The sequence below is a fragment of the Apteryx mantelli genome, chromosome 1 (assembly GCF_036417845.1).
Source record: "Apteryx mantelli isolate bAptMan1 chromosome 1, bAptMan1.hap1, whole genome shotgun sequence".
NCBI lineage: Eukaryota > Metazoa > Chordata > Aves > Apterygiformes > Apterygidae > Apteryx > Apteryx mantelli.
This window is the reverse complement of record NC_089978.1, coordinates 127,949,427-127,970,287: the sequence shown is the minus strand read 5'-3', so window position 1 is coordinate 127,970,287 and position 20,861 is coordinate 127,949,427. Positions and strand designations below refer to the sequence as shown.

The 20,861-nt window shown below is 41.8% G+C and overlaps 1 protein-coding gene across 1 annotated transcript in view; it reads left to right on the top strand.

Annotated features, from left to right (window-relative positions):
* Positions 1 to 13,391, top strand: part of DPT (dermatopontin) — a 29,918-nt gene extending 16,527 nt beyond the window's left edge. The window contains exons 3-5 of the mRNA XM_013950048.2: positions 5,910 to 6,017; positions 11,751 to 11,826; positions 12,764 to 13,391. Coding sequence (XP_013805502.1) covers positions 5,910 to 6,017; positions 11,751 to 11,817 — 175 coding nt within the window. The 3' untranslated portion in view covers positions 11,818 to 11,826; positions 12,764 to 13,391. The remainder of the gene's footprint in view (positions 1 to 5,909; positions 6,018 to 11,750; positions 11,827 to 12,763) is intronic.
* Positions 13,392 to 20,861: the final 7,470 nt, after the last annotated feature.

Sequence of the window (20,861 nt, the reverse complement as noted above, 5' to 3'; positions counted from 1 at the left end):
GCTTTGGCTTTTCAGCACAACATGCTTGTTAAAAGGGGATGCCCACTGTCTGCCAGCTAGAGAAACAATTGACGCTGATTAAAGGGGCATTTAATTCCCATGTTCGGTGAATGTGACATACCAGCTCATGGCTCTTGAAACAAAATTCTCCTTTAGGAAAGCCATACTCTTCAAGCAATTATAAATAACATCTGAAGCAATATGGCCACTCATGGGACACTTCTTGTCCTCAAAGATCACAAAGTCAATGTCAAAGCTTATGCTTCCCTCTTGAAATGAATCAGTTCCTTCTTTTGGCACTTGCTTTGTTAAAGGAAAAGTTCAGCAGTGAGGAGGAAAAGAAAGGTTAAAGAGCAGCCATTCATCTTGCTAGCATAATAGTTGTGCAAGAACAGAAAAGGGTAAGGCACTCTGAAACAATGCATTTACCATTAGGGAATAAGTATATTCAACAGCTGGAGCAGGAAACGAGCTCTACGACTGACTATTTTTGATCTTTTTAGATTTCTTTTCTCTGCTTGATATCTGAAGACAATGCATACTCACAAGTCCCCATTTACTTCAGTAAGGTGAGGGTTGTAAAACACTAATAAGGCCATCGGTGTTACTCTAGCTCTTTATCTGTGAAAAAGAGATTCATGATAACTGCCTCTGAAGTCAGTCCTTAAAGAGTGTTAAGAAGCACTGTAGATTATTACAACATTCTTCTCAGTGCTGAATAAATAACCCTGTGTCTTCTATTAATCCCTAGCACACTAATTCTTCACTATGGAGAATAAATAAGATATTGCTACTTTCAAACTAAAATAATAACAGTAATCCTGTTACAGATTTAATGTCTTTAATGATGCCTTTTTCTTCAATACATTTTCTGCCCTAAGCAAGATTTATGGGATTACGCTAAAGTACATTTATAAAGCGTGGGGCGGGGGGCAACCAGTCAGAAGAGAAGGCATCCTAGATCAACTGCACTAGGTAAAAATCCCATTATGAAAACACCCTTTTCTGTCAGGTGTTCCTGCCTTTCTCCACACACATGCCAAACCACTTACATTCCCTCTCACAAGCTTTTTTTCCAGCCCTTACAGCAGAATTTCCTGCCTTCTGCTCTCTCAGCAACACCACTATTGCTCCAAATATCTCATGTGCAAATGCCGTACCCTTAATACTAACCTGAAGTAGATTTGTAAAGCGGAAGCAAAATTCCTCTATTTTCTGTACTAATTCTTGCAAACGGATCATTCAGATGAAGAGACTACCACTGGACAAAGTTCTCACATTGCTATTTCCTCTCCTCTGCAAGCCCTTCCCCAAATTTAACACTTCTGGGCCCATCCAGGTTAAGGATACAATCCCACTGACATGCAGCTTGCTGGCCTCTATGCTGGTCCCCTACCTCCTCAGGGTTCATTTGGCCCCAAACTATTCAGTGTCTAGGTGCCGTGATCAACGTAACGCAGGTCTCATGGCTGTCTCTGTTCAAGGGTTGTCCCTCATCTGCTCTCTCAGGCTCCAATAGCACCACTGCTTGGTCCCAGAGGCCTTAGATCACCCCAAAGGGCAGCAGCAGCTTCATCTCAGCACTTGGCAATTCCCAGGCTCCTCGGTGCTCCCCTAGCCCAGGCGTTTTTGCTAACAGGTCAGTGCTAGAAGCACTTACAGGGCTCTCATTCAGGCTGCTGCAGATGGGTCTTTCCAAACTTATCTTTGCTCTTCCAGACTGCCTTGGACTGGCAAATTCTCACCAACTATGGTAAAGAGCGCCTCTTTTCACTTGTGTCATGACTCCCCGTGGGTCATGTAAGCCACATGTGGCTTACAAATGCTACCACATTCGTAAATAAATTGCCTGCAAATCACTGGTGGTCTGTAGGGCTCTGGTAGGTGGTGCACAGTTGATATGCAGCATTGCATTAGGGAGTAAAACACATAGTATTTTCAGTTGAAAGTTCAATACTAAGGTTACACACTAAGCTACAAGAAATGCTGAGGGAGCCAAGGACTTGTGCTGGGCAGACTGCTTTGAGAAGACCTTTAGCTGTTGAGTTAAATGAACTTTCTCCCTTCCAAGTACTGAATACCCCTATGCTATCAATGCTAGAGCTTGATTTCTCAGTGCTGATATTTTTTGTAAGACACAGCCTCAGGACTCCAAAAATGGGGATAACAGATAAGGGCTGGTTAACAGCACAAAATCCTGTGATATAGATAATGAGTTGCATTTCCTTCTAAAGGCTCTCACGCAATCCAGCTGACCTTGGGATGCACGGGCTTCAGGGAACGGTTACATAAATGAGTACGGCAAACATCAAAGAGAACAGAATTAGACAAATGAATTTGAACATTGCTTTCCTAGCACTATTTACATTTTTTCTCTCCAGAACAAAAGGAGTTAGTAGGCATCTCTCCATCTTACAAGACAAACTGCAGAACAGCTCAAATCCCCATATCATTTGTTTTGGTAATTTTCATACATTTGCTTTTTGAACATGTCTTATTGGAGGAGCCATGAAAGGCTGAATGGTAATGTGGAGAAGTTAGTAGAGAGAAGAGGAGAGCAGGCAGAAAGAAAAGGGAGGGAAGCTAAATGCAGGCTTTCCCTACCACATCCCTTCACTTCAGAATAACACCACCTACTTCTGAGAAACATCCTTGAGACCTTTCACAGTAATTCTTGAGCACATCATGAGATTTACTTTTTAACTGAAAGACTCATGAAACTACTTCAAGGGACTGACTCAGTTACTTCATTTCTGCCTCTGAGTGGGGCTAAAAGCAGCTTTTAAATCTCATGCTTTGCACAGTCTACCCTGCCCAGCATATAGTGCTGGTCAAGATTACAGAATATTTTCCTTGCTGAAAGCCAAACAGATGTTTGAAACACATTTGGTGGAACATATACATGCATCTCAGTGTTTTTCTCAAAATAATAGCCAAAAACTCCCTAAACCCAACAGTCCGGAGTTGATGGAGAAATGCGAAATCAAATACTAGCCCATATCTGGTCCCCATGCCACAGGTCCCAAATGCCTGCCATGACCTAGGCATCTTCCAAGACGCCTTCCAAGTCTGTGCTAGCAGACACTCACACTACAAATTAGTAAACTAAACGTAGGGACTTTCCTCTGGCACAGGAGGCAGCCATCCTATTAAACTTTCTTACCCTCCAAAACAGGGTGGCCGCATTCTGCCTGTTGCGAATGGTACCTTGCTTACGCTAACACCCAAACGGTGAGTAGTCTACAGTAGTGCTAGGTGGTCTGGGCCAAAACAGTCCAGAGGATTGTCCTAACAATTTACCAGTCTGGGCAATCGAGTTCTAGTGCCCAAAACATTTTCTAGTGTTAATTAACTAGCATAGATGTTTACAGTTTCTCTTGGCCTCTGGCTACAGATCCAGAAATACCCTCAAGTTCCCAGATTCAGATCCTTGCCTTCACTGAGGTGTGACTCAGGCACACAGCAGGTCCTCCTCAAGACCTCAGTATCGGAGGAAAGAAAATGGTAAAATACAAACCAGGTAGCAAAGGACAGTCTTTGTGGACTCTAGCCCTATGGCATTCACACTGCAGCTCCTGACATGGAGTACTGAGCCCTGAAAGCAGCTCTTTGCCAACTGGAGGGTTTCCAGCAAACTAGTCCCTATATACCTAGGGACCGGTTTATACTCAGGTTAATGGCTTTTATAGGGCCATAAAAGTGCACTAGAGATTCAGGTCATAGGCTGTCTAGCCTAGGTAAAAAAGTATTCAAAGGTCAGCTATAACTGTCTGACACTGACAAGTATATTCAGGAACATGAGGTGAGATGTCCTGAATGCAAAAATGATACTGTCAGCCTTCAGTCAAAATAATGGAGAAAGTAGGTTTGCCATGGTTTCACATATTTATGTGACAAACTTTACAGTCTAGGAAAACCTACGAGCATACTTGGCACAGTGAGAAAGGGCTTTCTGTAATGCTTTTATTTATTCTCTTGGTCTGGACCTGCCCCAGTTCCCTTAAAATCTATAGGGGCCTCATTTTGGACATTCATTGGAGCTGGACTGAAAAGTGTGGCTCTAATTTTCCCACTTCCAGAGCATAGTGATGACTCTGTCCTGTCTGACTAAACATCCATCTTAACAATTGCCTGTGTATGCAGCTTTTTCTGTTCCTCCTAGCCTGCAGCAGCTGTCTGTACGACCTGTGAAATATTGCTGTTCAATTCTTATCAACAGCACCAGGAGGGCTCTGCTAATCCCTGGGCCCTTGGTCAGAGCCCTGACAATGGGTGCTGCAACCAGGCCTGGCCCTCTGCTTCCCAAACGCACTTGGGCATGGGCGCTCTCATATTACAACCATTAATTCACCTAATGATTGCCATGGCCAAAGGACAGGACACAGGAAACTGAGAGAAGTTCAGCGAAGTTAACTGTTGAGACTTAGGGATCATGTCAGAATTTCACACTCAGTCTCATTTTTCATTTGTCAAGGAATAATGATTTGTTAGGAATGATGTTCCAACTAGGTGATGGCTTTCTTCCATTTTCAAAAGCTGAAAATGACCTGTATTTAAGTCACATCTGCTTTGCAAAGAAGACGTCAGCCACATAAGAATGGGGTAAACAAAGTGATGAAAAATACAGTAAAATATGCAGACACTGGTAACAATTACGGAGTATTTTTTTGTTCTAGTGAGTAGAAGAAAGCAGCCTACCTAATACAGTGTATACCAGAGTCCCTCAGTTTTCATGTAAGCTTTGACTTTCTCAGTACTTCAACAGCTACCAGTTTAGGGCCCAAATACCCCCAAAATATCTAATTTTAAAAACTTTAAACCATCCCAATAATTGTACTGCTAATGAGCAAAATATTTAAGCATGTGCTCAAATTCAACTTATTTAACAAAATGTAAACATATAAATGAGTCCTTCGATGGGGTGGGCTAGGATCACCTTCAAGCATCATTCAAGTCCTTCTGCTGGGCTGAATTAGATCAGAAAACCAGATGTCAGGATTTCTGCAAAGGCATCTTAACCTTGTTAATCTTAATAGGAGTTTAGCCATTCATTTCAATGGAGACAGCATTTCCCTTACAGGGAACCTGATTCTTCCCCGTGCAACTCTGAAGTGAAGCTGATACAACTCCATTAGCAACTCCCACATAAAATGGTGTAATGCGGGGAAAGATTGTGCTGAGTTTCGATTCCTGACCTCTAACACAATGTTGACCTAAAATACTGGTCAAGGTCCCAGCCCCTCCCTACAACTGTCCATTAACCTATAAAATGTCTGTAAAACCAAGTCCAGTATTACTTGTTATTTCCCAGGGGAGCAGAAACAATTATGTGATTAATGTATGCAGAAGCACGTTGAGTGTCTTAGATAAAAACACTTTGAGTTTCTTAGATAAAATACACTGCCAAAAAAATATGGTCCAAGCCATTATTTTTAAATTACAAGCTAGGCTGAAAGTGGAAAGAACAAAGAGGAATGGATTAATTGCTATGTTCATTTAATAAAATTCATAAATACTTGTAGTTATTTAACTTGGCAACAGCTACAGCACTACAGTAGCAAACCAAACAGACTGACAAGAAGCCAGAAAAAATCCCTGCAACAAAGACATAAGTAGTAGACAAGCTTTAAATTCTTGTTCAGGCTGCTTTTCTCCTAAAATTGCAGACATATGTATATATAATATTCCAACCTGCTCTTAATAATTCTAAATTTACTTAAATTATTCAAATAGCTACATAGAAGAGAAATGAAAGTAGAGTATGGATAAGACTGCATCTTGTGGTGCTGTTAAGAAATAAGAACTTTCAACGAAACCAAAGAAAAATCTACTGTTTGAGTTGCATTTAGTCAACTGGACTTTTTTACAAGATGGTCAATTATTTTTTCTTCTTCTTCCTTAATGTAAAGGTTAACAACAGAATATCCTGGACACTATGGAGAAGATATGGACATGATGATGTATACTTATGACCATTACATCCGTGGGGCAACCACAACTTTCTCTGCTGTGGACAGGTTTGCTTTTTAGCTCTGTTTTACTAGAGATTTTTTTAAAAGGCTCTCCCTTTCCTATTTCCCCCAAGTAGTGCATGGCTACAGGTCATCAGCTGTGGTATTCAGCATCAGGCTAGTACTTCTGAGGACCAAAGTCCACAATGCATGTGGCTAATTATCCAGGGTGGTGTACAAGGAAAAGGAGATCTTCATGCACCATGGGATTATCTGCCATGTCCTTCTGAGTATGAAAAATACAGTGGTGGTAGGCTTAGCTAAACCTGAGCTCCACAAAATATAACACTGCTTCAGTTTGTTTCTCACCTGCCTCTAGCTACAGCATCCTTTCTCTAGCCCTGTGAAAGTCCAACCTGGAATGCTTTGCCCTTTCAGGGGATGAAGGGCTTATTTTGGCTCACACTTCTTGACAGAGAAGCACGGAATCTGCCAGCATGCAAAGATGAGACCATACAAACTGCAATCTGAATGTTATAAAATGCCCAGTCTTTGCAACTGAAGCATTGCAACACAGGTCTAAACAGATTTGAGGCCACACCAGGAATTAAAATTAATGCAATGCACACTTATTCCTTTCCAGGGAATGAGTTCATTACTTTCTCTTGTTCAGTCCCAGTGATATTTGTCATCAGTTGTTCCTCTTGAGTGAGGCTCTATGGATAGTAAAGTTGTAGTCATGCCAACAGATGCATAGGTGCCCTGCTCAGTTAAAAAGAAGCAACTCTCCTTCTCTAATATATACAATTGCGAAGTTGTAAAAAGTGGACTACACATAAACCCAACAGTGCCGTCTGTCTGGAACTACAGAGATCCTAATGCAGCAGGTCTGAGCAGAGCGTGAGCACTCACAGAGATCTGAATGTGGGAAGAGGGCCCTGACTCCTTCATCTCTCACTGACTGCTAATTCATCAACCATGTGAGCTATTTCATTACTGATGTTTCTTTCAGACACCACAGTCCAGTATATTAAAACATTTGTTATCAAACACAACACAGATAGCAAGTCAAGGTGCACTGCACCAGCCAGTTGTTGCCAAGAATGGCTGAGAGAGAAGAGGAGACAGAGGAGGGAGAAATGGGGCTTCAAACACACCAATATTGAGAGCTGCCTCCAATGCTGTCCAAAGGAGCTGAGCTGTTTTGGTCACTCTGATGTTCTCAGCTTGCCAGAGTTTGCTAGGGTTTCTCTGAACCAAAAAATTACCTAAAATAAGGAGGCCTTTCCAGAAATGATATCACACTGTCAGACTGTTGCAGATCAAGAATTTGTAATTTTCTGATTTAAATTCATTAGCTTGTTTATTACCAACTGGAAGTTGCATGTACACATTATTCCTACAAGTGGAAGAATAGCTTTCACAGTTGGTTGACTCAAAGGTATCTCCCCTTCCTGTGGATAAAGAAGACACAAAGCTGCAAGGTATTTTCCTATACTGGGATTTTCTCTTATATATTCCTCAGTGCTGCTGTTATCCCTGGTTCCTCATAGCCCTTGCAGAGAGCAGGAGAGATACTGCAGACAGTGAGCTCTCTGCAGCTGGATTCTAGCCATCACCTGACCAGTGTAATGTCAGGAATCACACAAATGAGTCTGGAAAACAGAGCAGTTTAGGCAACCAGTACCTCTGAGCAGACACACATGTGTGACTACCAAAGGCTTAACATATCTTTCAGAATGAGGTGACAGTGTGGGACTGGCCAAGAGCAGAGAGAGCATCATGGGGATGTTGAAAGTACAAGTCCTCACAGGTTACGGGATCACAGTATTTGGAAAGGGCAACAGCCACCACCATCTCTGTTCTACCACTGCTATGATGGTAGAGATGAACCTGCAATAGCAGCAGGTGAAAACTATGGAGAAAATATTTTATCAATGCAATCTGAGAAACTCTTCTGACCTAATGTACTTGCTGGACTGCAGCTTCCAGAATAATTAAAACCAGCTTGTTCTGTCCTAGTGTACCAAACAAAAAGATTTCCTGTGATGCCAGTTTGTAATTCAGACTCATGCAGTAACTCTCATGAAGAGTGTGCATGCAAAAGTATACAAAGTTTGTCTTCCTAAATGGTTCTTCGCAGCTGGCTGAGGCAGAATAGGAGGAAGAAATGCTATTCCCAGTCCCAGCCTGCCCGAAGCAGACGCATGTGCAGCTTGTCTGCTTGCACATGCCGTAGATTTTGAGCTTGCTTTTCATTTTCAAGCACATTAAACCTGTGTCCCTACTATTTACTCCATGTCAGGCAATGCTCTTGGGCTAACAAGAAGCACAAAATAAAGTCTCTGAAGCTATTTTAGTGTAAGCTCTCCTAATCACTTCAAGCAGTTGGGTATTTTTAGACTTTTTGAATTAGCTTGCAGAAATCATATCCTCCCCTCCTACTTCCTAAGACAGCACATTACTGGGGTCACTGCTGATGTGCAGATACTTGAGAGAGCACGTAATGACTCTGGCGAATGCTCCAGAAAGCTAAGAAAGATGTCAGATTAATTTCCATGCCTGTGTATTGTGAATGAATGATTGAGTTGTTTTTCATCATCAGAGGCCTAATGAGCTCATCTATGGAAAACAGGTTTTATGAGTGGTTAACATTCACATTTTTAGGCCCCATTTTAAACGGGTCAAAAAGGAGAAGGCAAACGTCTGTAAAGCAAGACAAAGGCATCTGGAAAGAATTAGCAGAGGTCTGGAAAATCTCTGGGAGCACATCTGGGAGCCTGGTGGTAATGTTGCTACAGACAGGATGAGCTATGGACATAAGTAAGGCAACGTTTGTAAGGGGAGGTAATATCTTTTATTAGACAGACTGATATAATCAAGTTTCAGAGATTTTTGCAGGTGGACACGAGATATGTGAAGTAGTTTGAAAACAATGGAAACTGCCCACACACACCTACATATTGTAAGCCCTTTGCAAAACAAGAATAGCTTCAGCCTGAACTCTGAAATCTGCTACGTGGTGATAGCATGGGCACCCTCGCAAAGCCTTGATATGAGGCTGTGATCTTGAGTTCAGCTCTTTCTGAGCACCACTGACCATTCATAGCCCAAGCCATGGTGAGCAGCTTGGACAGAAAGATGGGGGCTATCAGACGCACTTGGCATGTGCCCCAGCTTGCCCTTCACTGTGTAGTATAAAGTAGCATGTGCAGATTGCCCTAAGATGATTTCTTTTTTAAAACTGTTTTCTGTTCAATCTATTTGGGTGATCTGAGTAGCCAACAGTTTCTTAGTTGCTAGATCATCACTGAAAGATACATCAGCCCTCAGATATCCCAGCAGTAAGTGCATTTGAAATGCCTAGACAACTGGATACCTACAGGCTGAGCTGAGATAAATTGTCAGGTATTTTAGGTTTGTAGATTGAAACTTTTCCCTATAGCAGGAAAAACTCAAGTCTAATAGAACTGGGCACATGACAACTGGAGAGTAAAAGTGACAATTCGGTGTTGGCTCACCAAGCCAAGCAAAATGCATGAAATCAGTAATTTGGGGGGGGGGGGGGAAATCTATAAACTGGTGCTAAGGGTCTACAAAGACAGGCCCTTATATAGACTACATATGTAGAACCTTCATATATAGAGCACAGTAATGTTCATATGGTAATTCCCGAAGGAATCTGCACCCCCCCAGGGGGAAACTTCAAAGGATCTACAACTTGAAATAGGCTGATAAGCTATGGAATAAGCACACAACATCAATGGTGCAGAGTAATTCCCTGCATCCTGAAAAGTTGTAGGTATACTCTTAACTTCAAACATGAGTAGTACAAAAGAATACAAATTAAGACATGCATAAGACAGGCATTAAATGCATAAATCTATTGGCCATCACTCCTGTGCATATATGCTTAAGTATCTGAAAATCCAAGCTTAAATTAAAACTTCGGAGATAATTGTTTTAGAATTTTAGAGCATGTCATTGTTTCATTTGAATAGAATATATTTATTTCTAACAACCTGAGTTTTAACTTGACAACATCCTTTTTCAGAAAAATGACTGAACTTCAGCTTTTCAGATGAAAGTCTCCCTGATAATAGGTGCTAATATTGACCGGTAAAACCCTGTTAATCCACATAAATCATCTTTTTCCTCTGTATGGGTATCTGAGTGATCAAAAGAGTAATAAATATATTTTAAGAGCATGCACATAGCCCAAATGAGGACTACCTAAAATAAATCTAAAAATGAACTTTGCATTTCATTAACCTTTGTTAACAGTTTTATGAGGGAATGATAATTAAAACTCTCTAGGAAAGCCTAAAGAAAAAAGGACACAAAAGAAAAATAAAAACTCCATAATCAACCTCAGACTTGCTGAGTAGGAGACAGACCCATTCCAAACAACACTCAGCATTAACTCATGAATTAGCAAAGAAAAATTCAATGAAAAAACTCAGTAAATGAAAGCTGAAATGAGAAGCTTTACACCTACGGAGAGCTTAAGGGTCAAATTATTCTTATTCCAGGGTAAATAGAGTCATCCAGGCAATGAAACCATAGAAGAAAGCAGGTGATACCCAAACCTCAGGCAGAGACACATCCCTGTCCTTAGTTAAGACTGACAGTCAGTCCTGCACCTGTCTCCACACTGCTTGGGGCTGGCCAGCACAAAGCGGGGACACAGGCAGGAGTCTTGCAGAGAGAGCTCCTGCCGAGCTGCTCCTGCAGCACTGCCCGTGCCATGTCTCAGGCTTAAGAGTTCACTGTTAGCAGAATCCAAACTTTCAGAGCCTTTGGAGAACTACCCATTACTACTTTAAATGACTGGTGCCATCTGCAAGTACTGTACTCTAGATCTAACTGCCAGAGTTACCCAGTACCAAACAGCTTAAACTGAGCAGCTGCATTGTGCATGCTCTGCTCCATGGCAAGATAATACTTGCTCCTCTGAACCATGCCTTTCTGTCAGGGAAAATGTAATGTACAATAAGCTAAGGCAGAAATTTTCAGGGTATTAGGTATTGGGCACTAAATCACTGGCCTCCACTCTTGCACCTTGCTGCTCCAGGCATGTTTCTTTTCACTAATGATTATTAGTTGGTATCATACTGCTCTCCTGAGAGAGAATTAAAACATCCGATTAGTCACAAAGCAGGAAGAGCATAAACTCTGCTTACACTAGTAAAAGTTACTCTGCCTCACATGTGACTGGTGGAGATCAAGGATGAGATGTGAATTTAATTTCCTTCACTTATTGATTCTTTCACATCTTTAACAAAGGTCACTAGCTAGAAGACCTATCAGTGAAGAAGAAAAGAAAAAAAAACAGGAATGATTTTGTTATGTGGATAACTTCCCACTTAGAAATGGTTTGAAGCTCACCCCAGCATTTCACTTTGTACATATTTCTGAGCAATACATCACATGGCAATAACTTTTGACTAGAACCATCCATTCCCTCTTGGTTTCCTTTCTGTTCAAAGCTGATTCAGGACTGATCACCATCAAGAGTCACTATCTTCTGAGAAATACTCAGAGACCTGATTACTCAGAGAGGTGATTTTCTTATCTTATTGGGGAGCGGGAGGGAATCACAACTTGCAGACATACTTAATCTCCTTCCGTCACACAAAAACCACAAAGCACTCAGAGGAAAGACAGGCTAAGGGCAGACAGATGTCTTTGTCGCTGTAATGTCTGGTGTAGAGTTGTTCTTCTCTGTACTGTCTTATCCTCTGCAGTTGCCCTTCGTAGTCTCATTAACGCCTATGTTTTGTCTCTCTTCCCATACAGGGATCGTCAGTGGAAATTCATTGTCTGCAGGATGACAGAGTATGACTGCCCATTTCAAAATGCTTAAAAAGATTGAGTATCCCAAATTCGGAAAGCTTAGGGAGGGCTAGGGTGGGGAGAGGGTGGATGATTATGGGAGAAGGCCAATTAGGCTCACAAAAAAAGTACCCAGACTCATCAGCTGTCTGTTGAAGATAAAATTCTTCTTTGCCTCTGGAGCTATTAAATAAATTGCCATCCCACATGCTTGCAACAGCAATTTTGAAGAATTCCCTCAAACTGCACTGGCAGTTGCATCCCCCAACTAAAATTGGTGATGACATACACATGTTTATGACATACAAGTCTCTAACATATGCACAGTTACCTTATATATATATATATATATATACACACACACACACATATATATAGCCATTCTGAAAACATATGAACTTACTTTCACACAGCACCTTTGTATAAATTGCTTCCCAGAGCAAAGTCACTGCAAATGAGGTAGAAACATAATATAACCTTTCCAACATGCAATAGTCTTTCCTATCTTCTGCTTTTACTTAGAACCCAGTGATCTCTACCAGCTTCTTAGTAGCTGAAAGTGTGCTGAAAGCGGTATCAGTAGGTCTCTGACATACTGCATTTGGGGATACCTGTTACTGCTCTCGGTATAGCTGCACTGCTACAAATGCTTGTCTACACAGGGGAATTCCAGCTATGTACAGTAAGGGAAGATGTCAGTACCTGATTAAAATGAGAGTAGATACATCAATAAAAACAGAAGCCTAAGCCAGCTTTACTGAGATCCCAAGTCTCTTTTATATTGCCCTAAAAGTTCTCAATGCCATAACTACCCTGAGAGCACTAACCTGGGCAAACCCGGGGTAAGCCAGGCCATGCTCACTCTCAGTAAATGTGTATACTGTACCCATCAGGAGTCTACTTTTCAGGTGCATTGGGCTATCACCATAGATGCCTGCGTGACAATATTTTGCCTTGACAATATATTCTTGGCTCAGATCAGACAAGTAAAACTAATGACTTCAGATCACCTCAGTTCCTCCAGCTTACAGATCTCATATTGATGCACCACAACCTGGCTGAGCAGCCAGCCTTTCCACACCAGGAATGATGGATACGGTACGGAGGCTGCTCTTTTCACCGCTGTGGACTTTAGACAGGACTTTACACAGACTTCATACCTTTAGAGGTGTAATATGTCCCTCTAGTTTCAGGGAGCATCTGCCAAGAGGGGCCTGGGTTGAGTGGGCTATGGAGAAAATATGCATGGAGATAATTTCATAGGCTAAGTTAACATGGGAGTCTTTTTGAAAATGTCACTTTGAAATGAGGTGTTTCACACTTCAGAAATGGTAGGACAAATGTGGTGTTAACAAAGTGACATAGCCACTTAATAATAACGAAACAGCTTTGCTTTAAAATCTGTGGTTGGATTTATTCTATGCTAAGTCCATGCCATTAAGGGACTGTGCATACCAATTTCAGATTCTAAGCTTCACAGGAACAGTGGTGTTGGTTGGTCGGTTGGTTTCCATGTCCCAAGCAGTTTTAATATATTTATCAGCATACCTTCGAGTGTGAGCATTAAAACTACACTTGTCCAATAAAAGAATAATAGGTTTTGCACTGCTGTAGCCTTGTTCTTTCTTGATTATACTGTTCCTACAGTGACTCATTAATTTGCACACAAAAAAACCCTCAATCATTCTCAGAGACCATGAGGGTAATTAGGGAGTTTCTGTGACAGTCAGCAGCTGAGATAAGTTAAGTAGCAGTGGAAAGGAGCAGTTAAGAGGCCCAGGGAAGTAGGAGAAACTTTTTAGCTGACATTGGCAGGCGAAGGAAGCCAAGAGAGCTCCATACAAGACGATATTGGAGGAGAAGGCACTCACCCCAGAGGGATTTGATGGAAAAGGATAGGCACTATAATTAAGTAGGTAGGGATCATCTCTGGGAACTCCTGCCCTAGATGGACACCCAAACATTATGTAGTACATCTTTGTCCCTACACCACCTATAACATGATTACTTAGGCTGCTCTCAATTGTGTGCACACGCCATGTCTAATACGAAGGCACTGTGGGCTCATGGAGGCTTCTGAGGGGACAGTGCAAGATCAGCTTACACCAATCTAGATACACTGTGCTATGGAAAGGAGCAGTTCTGCTCTCTCATCCACTGGAGGCACAATTCATTCCTGCTCCTTTCCTTCTGCTAGCACTACTGCTCCTGGAGCCATATGGTCACAAGGATATCAGATAGCTCATCCAGAAGAAAAAAACATTTTTATGTTTGTTTTTTAGTAGTGTTACTTTTCAGCTGCATTAGGCCCCTGAGCCTGCTGACTCTGCAGCCATGAATATGCTCCAGCAGCACCGTGGAGGCAGCAGGAAAGGGGGCTGGTGGGAGTCCTTTTCAGCAACAGACACTGGCCATCTTAAGGTGGATGTGAAATCACATCTTCAGTATTTCTTTAACTTACATCAGCATTCACATCTGTTACTGACATGCACACTTTGAAGAAATCATGCTCATAGGTATTTGCAGATTTGTGAAGGTATCAAGGCACCCCGTTCCCACTGAAACAACCTGAATGAAGCACCTCCTTCCTTCCTGCAAACTCTGGCTCTGTTTGCTCTATTCAGCCCACCTGCAAATATGGGATCACTCAGATTTATGGGCCACTCCTTGCAGCACACTTTTATGAGGCAGATTTAGCTCTTACAAAGTTCTGGGATAGGTAGAAGGAATGACTGATGTGGAAGATATTTCATCACCATGCAATTTACTATGACAGATTAGCTGGAGGTAACTGAAATCAGTAGTCTTAAACTGTCTGCACACCTGTTTTCTCTCTTTCCCAAAGTTACACTCTGAACACTAACACACGTTCCTCCAGCAGCGAAGGAAATCACTCAGGGATGTGCAAAGACTCCTCTCTGTGAAGCATTTTGAGCTAGACGTGGTACACAAACCACTCATACACACACAGGCAACTGTCCTTGGACTCCTGCTGGTCCCATGTTTGGAGGGGTTTGACATTAAACTGATTCTGTTCATTCAGAGAGATTTTCTCTTCTCTAGACAGGGAGAGTTTAGGTAAATTACAGTCACAGAACAAAAGCCAAATTTTCCAGGGAGAAGCCGTCTCGCACTTACTAATTAAGTACTGTGCTCCTGAGTCAAAGCAAGGAGGGACGAGACTAAAGAGAAGCTTTAGATAACCCTGACACTTTCAGACCAAGCTGTGGTCAGTTAGTCCATCGTGTATCATTTCCATCTTTGTGAGGACTGCTCTAAATCACACCTTGCTATCCAGCAGGATAATAACCTTACTGCAGTTATTCTTACTCCAGTCAAACCCCCAATTTCTCACGCGAATGGCTGGTAAGAGGGTCAAATGAAATCTCTTTTGCTAGCTTTGCATGACTACGAAAACTTTTCAGATAACTCTATCTTCAGCACTGTTGCTACTCCCTTGTGCAGTCAGCTCAGACAGAAGGACTTACAATGCTGAAGAGTCAAGCCCAGGATATTTTCTTTAGCCCAGCCAACTCTCTCTTGTTGTCAGGTAGTTCATCAGGTCTCAAGGCAGGGGACACACTCCATCTCTCCCAGCCTTTTGCCTGTAAATGGGTGCAGCAGCTCCTGGATGAGTCCCCTCTGCTTTCTGTTCTCCCATGTCATATAGTCCCATGTCCCACCTTTCTGCCTCTTCCCTGTCCCCATCACCTCCTTCCTCCCACACTACCTGCTCTATTCCCAGCAGCACCCTAGCAATGCATTTCTGTGTGGGATACATTTCAGAGGACTCCTCTCCAAAAAGTTAAGTAATTTGCAAAAGGGGAAAGGCGTGGGTAGGAAACAAAATGTATCTTGTGGACAGGCAGAGATGGGGTGTGGAGAAAAAAGCCCAAAAAAGCAAAACTAAGGCAGAGGAGGAATGGTTCCTGTGAGGTCCTAGGACAGCGAGTCAGCAAAGCTGCAAACTGAACTTAGTTTTTATCTAAGCTGTCATATCCACCTCTAATGTTTAGACAATCTTTGTGAGTGGGAAGGTAACACTGAAGCTGATAAGGTTCAAGCCTGAATTCCTCAGTGCAGAGCAATGCGATGGTGAGTCTGCTTTGCAAAAATTTTCTGACTTCAAAAACTGATCAAGCCAGCTTTGAGTTTCCTAAAACCAATCTGGAAAAGAGAGAATTTCAAACTGCTTAGGACACCCTTACAGTACAGAAAAGGCCTGAACCACCTTTCATTCATGGTAAAACAAATCAGATGCCATTGCAGTGAAATGAACAGTTGTGCCTATAGAGACCAAATGCAGCTAAGAGCAGATGCACTGTCTGGGGGAGCCCACAGCACTTCACTTTCATACATTCTGTGGCAGAGAAATGTCCCACCTAAACTTGTAGCACAAGGTCTGATTGTCACCCCTGATCTGAGAGCCAACACAGGGCCTATGCATCACTAAAGTCCCACACAAGTCTAACATTTTAAATCAAACCCTATTTCTTCATGAATAAAAACATCAGCAAATAAAGCCTTATTTATTTAATAAATAATAATAATACATGTTTAATTCAAAGACTTGGGAGAAAAGCACTCCTTGGTAAACAGGCAGCATTGCTTCAGTCATTCTGCTAGGTCTGCAGATGGCATATGGCATATGGCGAGCATGGTCAGGCTTTTTTAGTTAAGCTAGGGCAGAGTAATATTTGCATTCACAAAACAAAATGCAGCAAATTAAAAAAAAATAAAGCAGAACCTTTGAGGCTTTTCTAACTTTTAATAAAAAAGGTGAAGAAGAAAAAGGTGAGGGAGAGACAAATCAACATTTGCTCCCTGTGCAGATCTCCTGAAATTCAGGGAAGGCTGTTGCTAAGCCACTTGTTCCACTCCTCATGAAGAGAGGTTTCATGAGCAGGATAATGGCAGAAGTAACTGGAGAAAATATGGGCAGTTTTACCAACCCCAGAAAGGAGGAGCTCAGAGAGGAGGACTCAGCTGCTCTTCTTCCAAATCACAAGATTAACTTAAAAACCATGGGACTTTTGTAGCAAAAACTGATCTCTATTTTTTCCACACATTCTGACTTCTCAGTTTTCATTCAACATTTTTAAATATTTTTCAAGCACTTCAAACAGATTACTTTTCAACTACTTCTCGATAACTCTGAGCCTAGATTTTTTTTTTAAGTGAAGGCTGAGATTCTTATTTAATCACCTGAATCTAGGAGCTGGGACTACTTCTACAGGACATCAAACACTCTGAGACTAATGATAAAAAGATTAGACTTAGCAACACAGCACTGGCTGAAAAAAGAAATGGCAAACCCATAACCACGTGGATTGGAGGCATATTTCCCGTAAAATCAAGAGGGAACTTGCAAACTCTGTCAGTTCAGTGCTCAGGATTTTGTAACATAAGATAAGCTTGGCATGGAGTCATGGCATCATCTAAGCAGAGAGATGCCAACACAGCTGAAGAGAAACCAGTCCATGGACGAAGGAGAAGTCCCGGCAGAAGACCAGCTGGCTCTTAGGAGAACTTACTTAGACTTGACCCTTGACTCACACTTATTGAAACCTTTTCTGTTTTTAAACTTTATTGCAAGCCCATGTTTATCACACTAGCATGTTACTGCAACAGCCTACATTTTTAAGGCTACTGTACTGTTTGCAAGTAGGTAGTATGAATATCATGGGCAGTGATGCTGGCATGAACCATAGGCAGGAAGAGTTCTGCTAATAACATAGTATCAAACATAAAACATTGCTTGTGCCTAGATTTACTTTTCAAGACACAGCAGTTACACAGGGGACTGCTATCTTATTCATCACTGTGTCAAGATACCAGCATGTGTGTAGCTGACGCTTTGCATAGTAATCTGCATCTATGCATTGAGAAGTTTAGAAAAGGCAGTAGGGCTGCCCCCATGCTTAAAGTTAAAAACACGCACAAGTGCCTGTGGGCCAGGGCCAGCAGGCTTTGCTCAGCCCTTTGAGCTGAATAGCTGAATAGTATCGATCTCACTCTTATCCACTGAAATCAACCGGCCTGCTTCTGAACTTTGGCCAAAATCAATAGAGTACAGTCACAAGCAAGAATTAGGCATCTAAATGCTTTTCAGGATCAGAGTTCACCTGGCATATGTCTACAAGGAAGACTGGAAAAACTGCGCCCCGAGTTAGAGGGAATCAATCCAAGAGTGTGCCAAGATAAAGGGGGATGCATAAGGCACTGTATAGTCTGTTTTTCTTTCTTTCTCAGACATAAATTTTAACTGACTTCACTTCATGGAGAGCAGGACACACTCTGCCTTAGGTTATCTGTAAACCATTTAAAAAGAATAAGCAGAAGTTTTGCTGTAGGAATAAATCCTCCATTTCCTACTTGTGTATCAGCTTCACAACAGCTATTATCTCACTGACTTCAGTGGGAACTTTGCCCTAGCACTCTGTTACACCCCAAATTTATAAGCCTAAGATTAGCATACAAGCCATGTCAGTGGGATAAATCCCAGTATATAAAGACACAGCTACATTTTTGCAGGATATGAGTTTTAGTTTACATGCAGAATCAAGTTCTTCAGACCTTGCTTGAGCCAAGCAAGTCACTGTGCTGCAGAACCTGGCCCTAAAAACATCATCTCAAATTGCGGAGAACGCAGAAGGACACATAGGCGCACAACAAGAGATAGTTCTTGCTGAGAGAAACCAGAGGAGAATGCCAAGGACCGAAGTGAAAACAGTGGAAGAGAGACATGAAGCCACCTGAAGAATATGCCATTATGTAATTCCTTAAAATAAACACATGCCCTTATATCTTGGGAGATGTGATGCCTGGGATAATACCAGCAAAACTTTAAGAAATTGAAGAAGACTTGCCAAAAAACTGTAAAGAAAGAAGACAGCACATCATATCAAATGTCATCCGCAAAAAGCAGGGGATTTGCCAAGTGAATCCGAGCCAACTGATAATATTGATAGAATTCTTTTAATCTGTGCTGGGAGATCTCAGCCCTTGACCAAAGAAAACAGAGCTGAGAACAGAAGGAATATGCTAACAATGAAGTGTGAATAACAGGAGAAGGTGTGATCACAGATCAGGAAACAGGAAAGAAAGAATCAAAAGGAAATATTCCTCAACAAGCTAAAGAAAAGGGGCCCCAGAACTGAACTTCTAACTTTCCATGCTTGTATGAGGCTGGATCCAAAGGTTTTTTTCAGTCAACATAAACATACTGCTCAAGCTCCTTCAAAGTTTGAAGTTGCTTAAGACTCTGGTTTGGGTTCAGTCCCATCTTAAGGTGAGCAAGCATTGACTCTGAAATGGATACAATCATCAACAAAAACAATGTCATAATGACACAAACCAGCCAAAATCAAGTGTTTTTGTGCTCTACTGTAATCTAACAGATGCCATGGCTGAGTCCATGGGTGAATGTCACTCCTATCCACTACTTTCCTTCCAGGCAAGCTCACAGTTTCTTTCCTTCTCATCCTCTTCTGCTGTTTTCATTTGGGAGGCATAGAACATGGCCTTGTAAGCGTGTAACATTGTGGGTAATTAGCATCTCCTCCATCATACTTGTGGCCAGGCCTTTACTTAGTTTCACATGATTTTGCTTTGGAGCTTCCTGCTCCCAAGCTTTAACTACATCTCTCCTGCCTTCATGTTTTTCTTACAACTACTGAAAGACCTTAGGGAAACAATCTTCTCTCCCTGCCTGGCTTGTCAAGTCACTACAAACTAACTGCATTCAGTACCGTATAAACAATAATAGGCAACAGCTTAAAACAGCATATAATGGTCTAATTTCAGATATATGCCCCCACTGTCCAAAGTCCTGGTCCAAAGTCCACTGATACTGGTGGAAGCTTCTCCACAGATTTTTGTAAGGTTTGCACTACTCCCTGTGTGAGGGAATAGAGACATCTCATGAGCAGAAGCTCACACATCTGGGACATTCCCAGTCCCAAGATGGCACCAGGCAGGGAAGTAGGTTTTAATAAGATGTGAAACAGTACATAGCCAAGAGCTGCTATAATAAATAAATAATCTCTGACCATGGTCTTACAAGGACAGTTCTTCTCTTCCTTTATTTTTCTTGATTTTACCTTTTCAGAGTGAATTTGGCACTGCTGGAAAATCCTAAGTGGCCTTGGAGAAACTCCTATCCACAGAACAGACACAGCACTGTTCTGCCATGTCCTTCTGGCCTCCCAGGGAGGGACCTCTTCAGGGTGCAGGAGAGCAGCTGAGTGTCTGTAGCTCATTCATGCAACAGTTGCACTGCTGAGGCAAACACCAAAGGGCTTAAAGTTGCCATCACTTCTCTGCTAGGAACTGAGTTGTGACCATAAACTTAATTCAAGATCAGCAATCAAATAGTTATTAAATTGTAACCAGCTTGCACTTGTTCAGTTCACAGGCTGGACTGTAGCACCAAGAAGAGATTTTTCCAAGGATTTTTGCTTGCTGACTCTGCTGCACTAGGTTGGAAATAGCCACCTATTTCCTTAATTAACAGTCCAGGGAGAGAACTGGATGAGACAAGATTGATGCAAACATCCTTCTTCACCCTACTTAGAAATGCTAAATCTGAACCTTTTTAGCAGCACAGCCTGCATTTTGCTTATTCTCTAGTTCAACATTATCTGCTTTCCAGACACCTCTGTCTTAAATCTGCCTTCACTGCAGGTGGGAACTATGGCATACACATCACAGACTCTGCACTTAATATTGCAGCATAGTAAATGTTGAACTCTCAGTCACAAAAACATCAAGCCAAAAACTGAGCTATCATTTGCAGTTACTCTCCATATTATTTACAAAGCTGACAAGACAAGAAGGGCTTTGAGAAATGAAGTGCTCTTCAGCAGATCCAGTAAATACATAGATAACCATGGCATTAATCTGAAACAGTGTCTGAGAGAACATCTATGCTCTGCAACCATTTCATATAGACTCAGAGCATTTGCAGGATTACTAACAAGAAATGTGGGTCATGGCTTTAGTGATTACTTTCCTCTATTATACTGTATATTTCTCCCCTGGCTAGTAGTACAAATGGGCTCAGTTCCTCGGCAG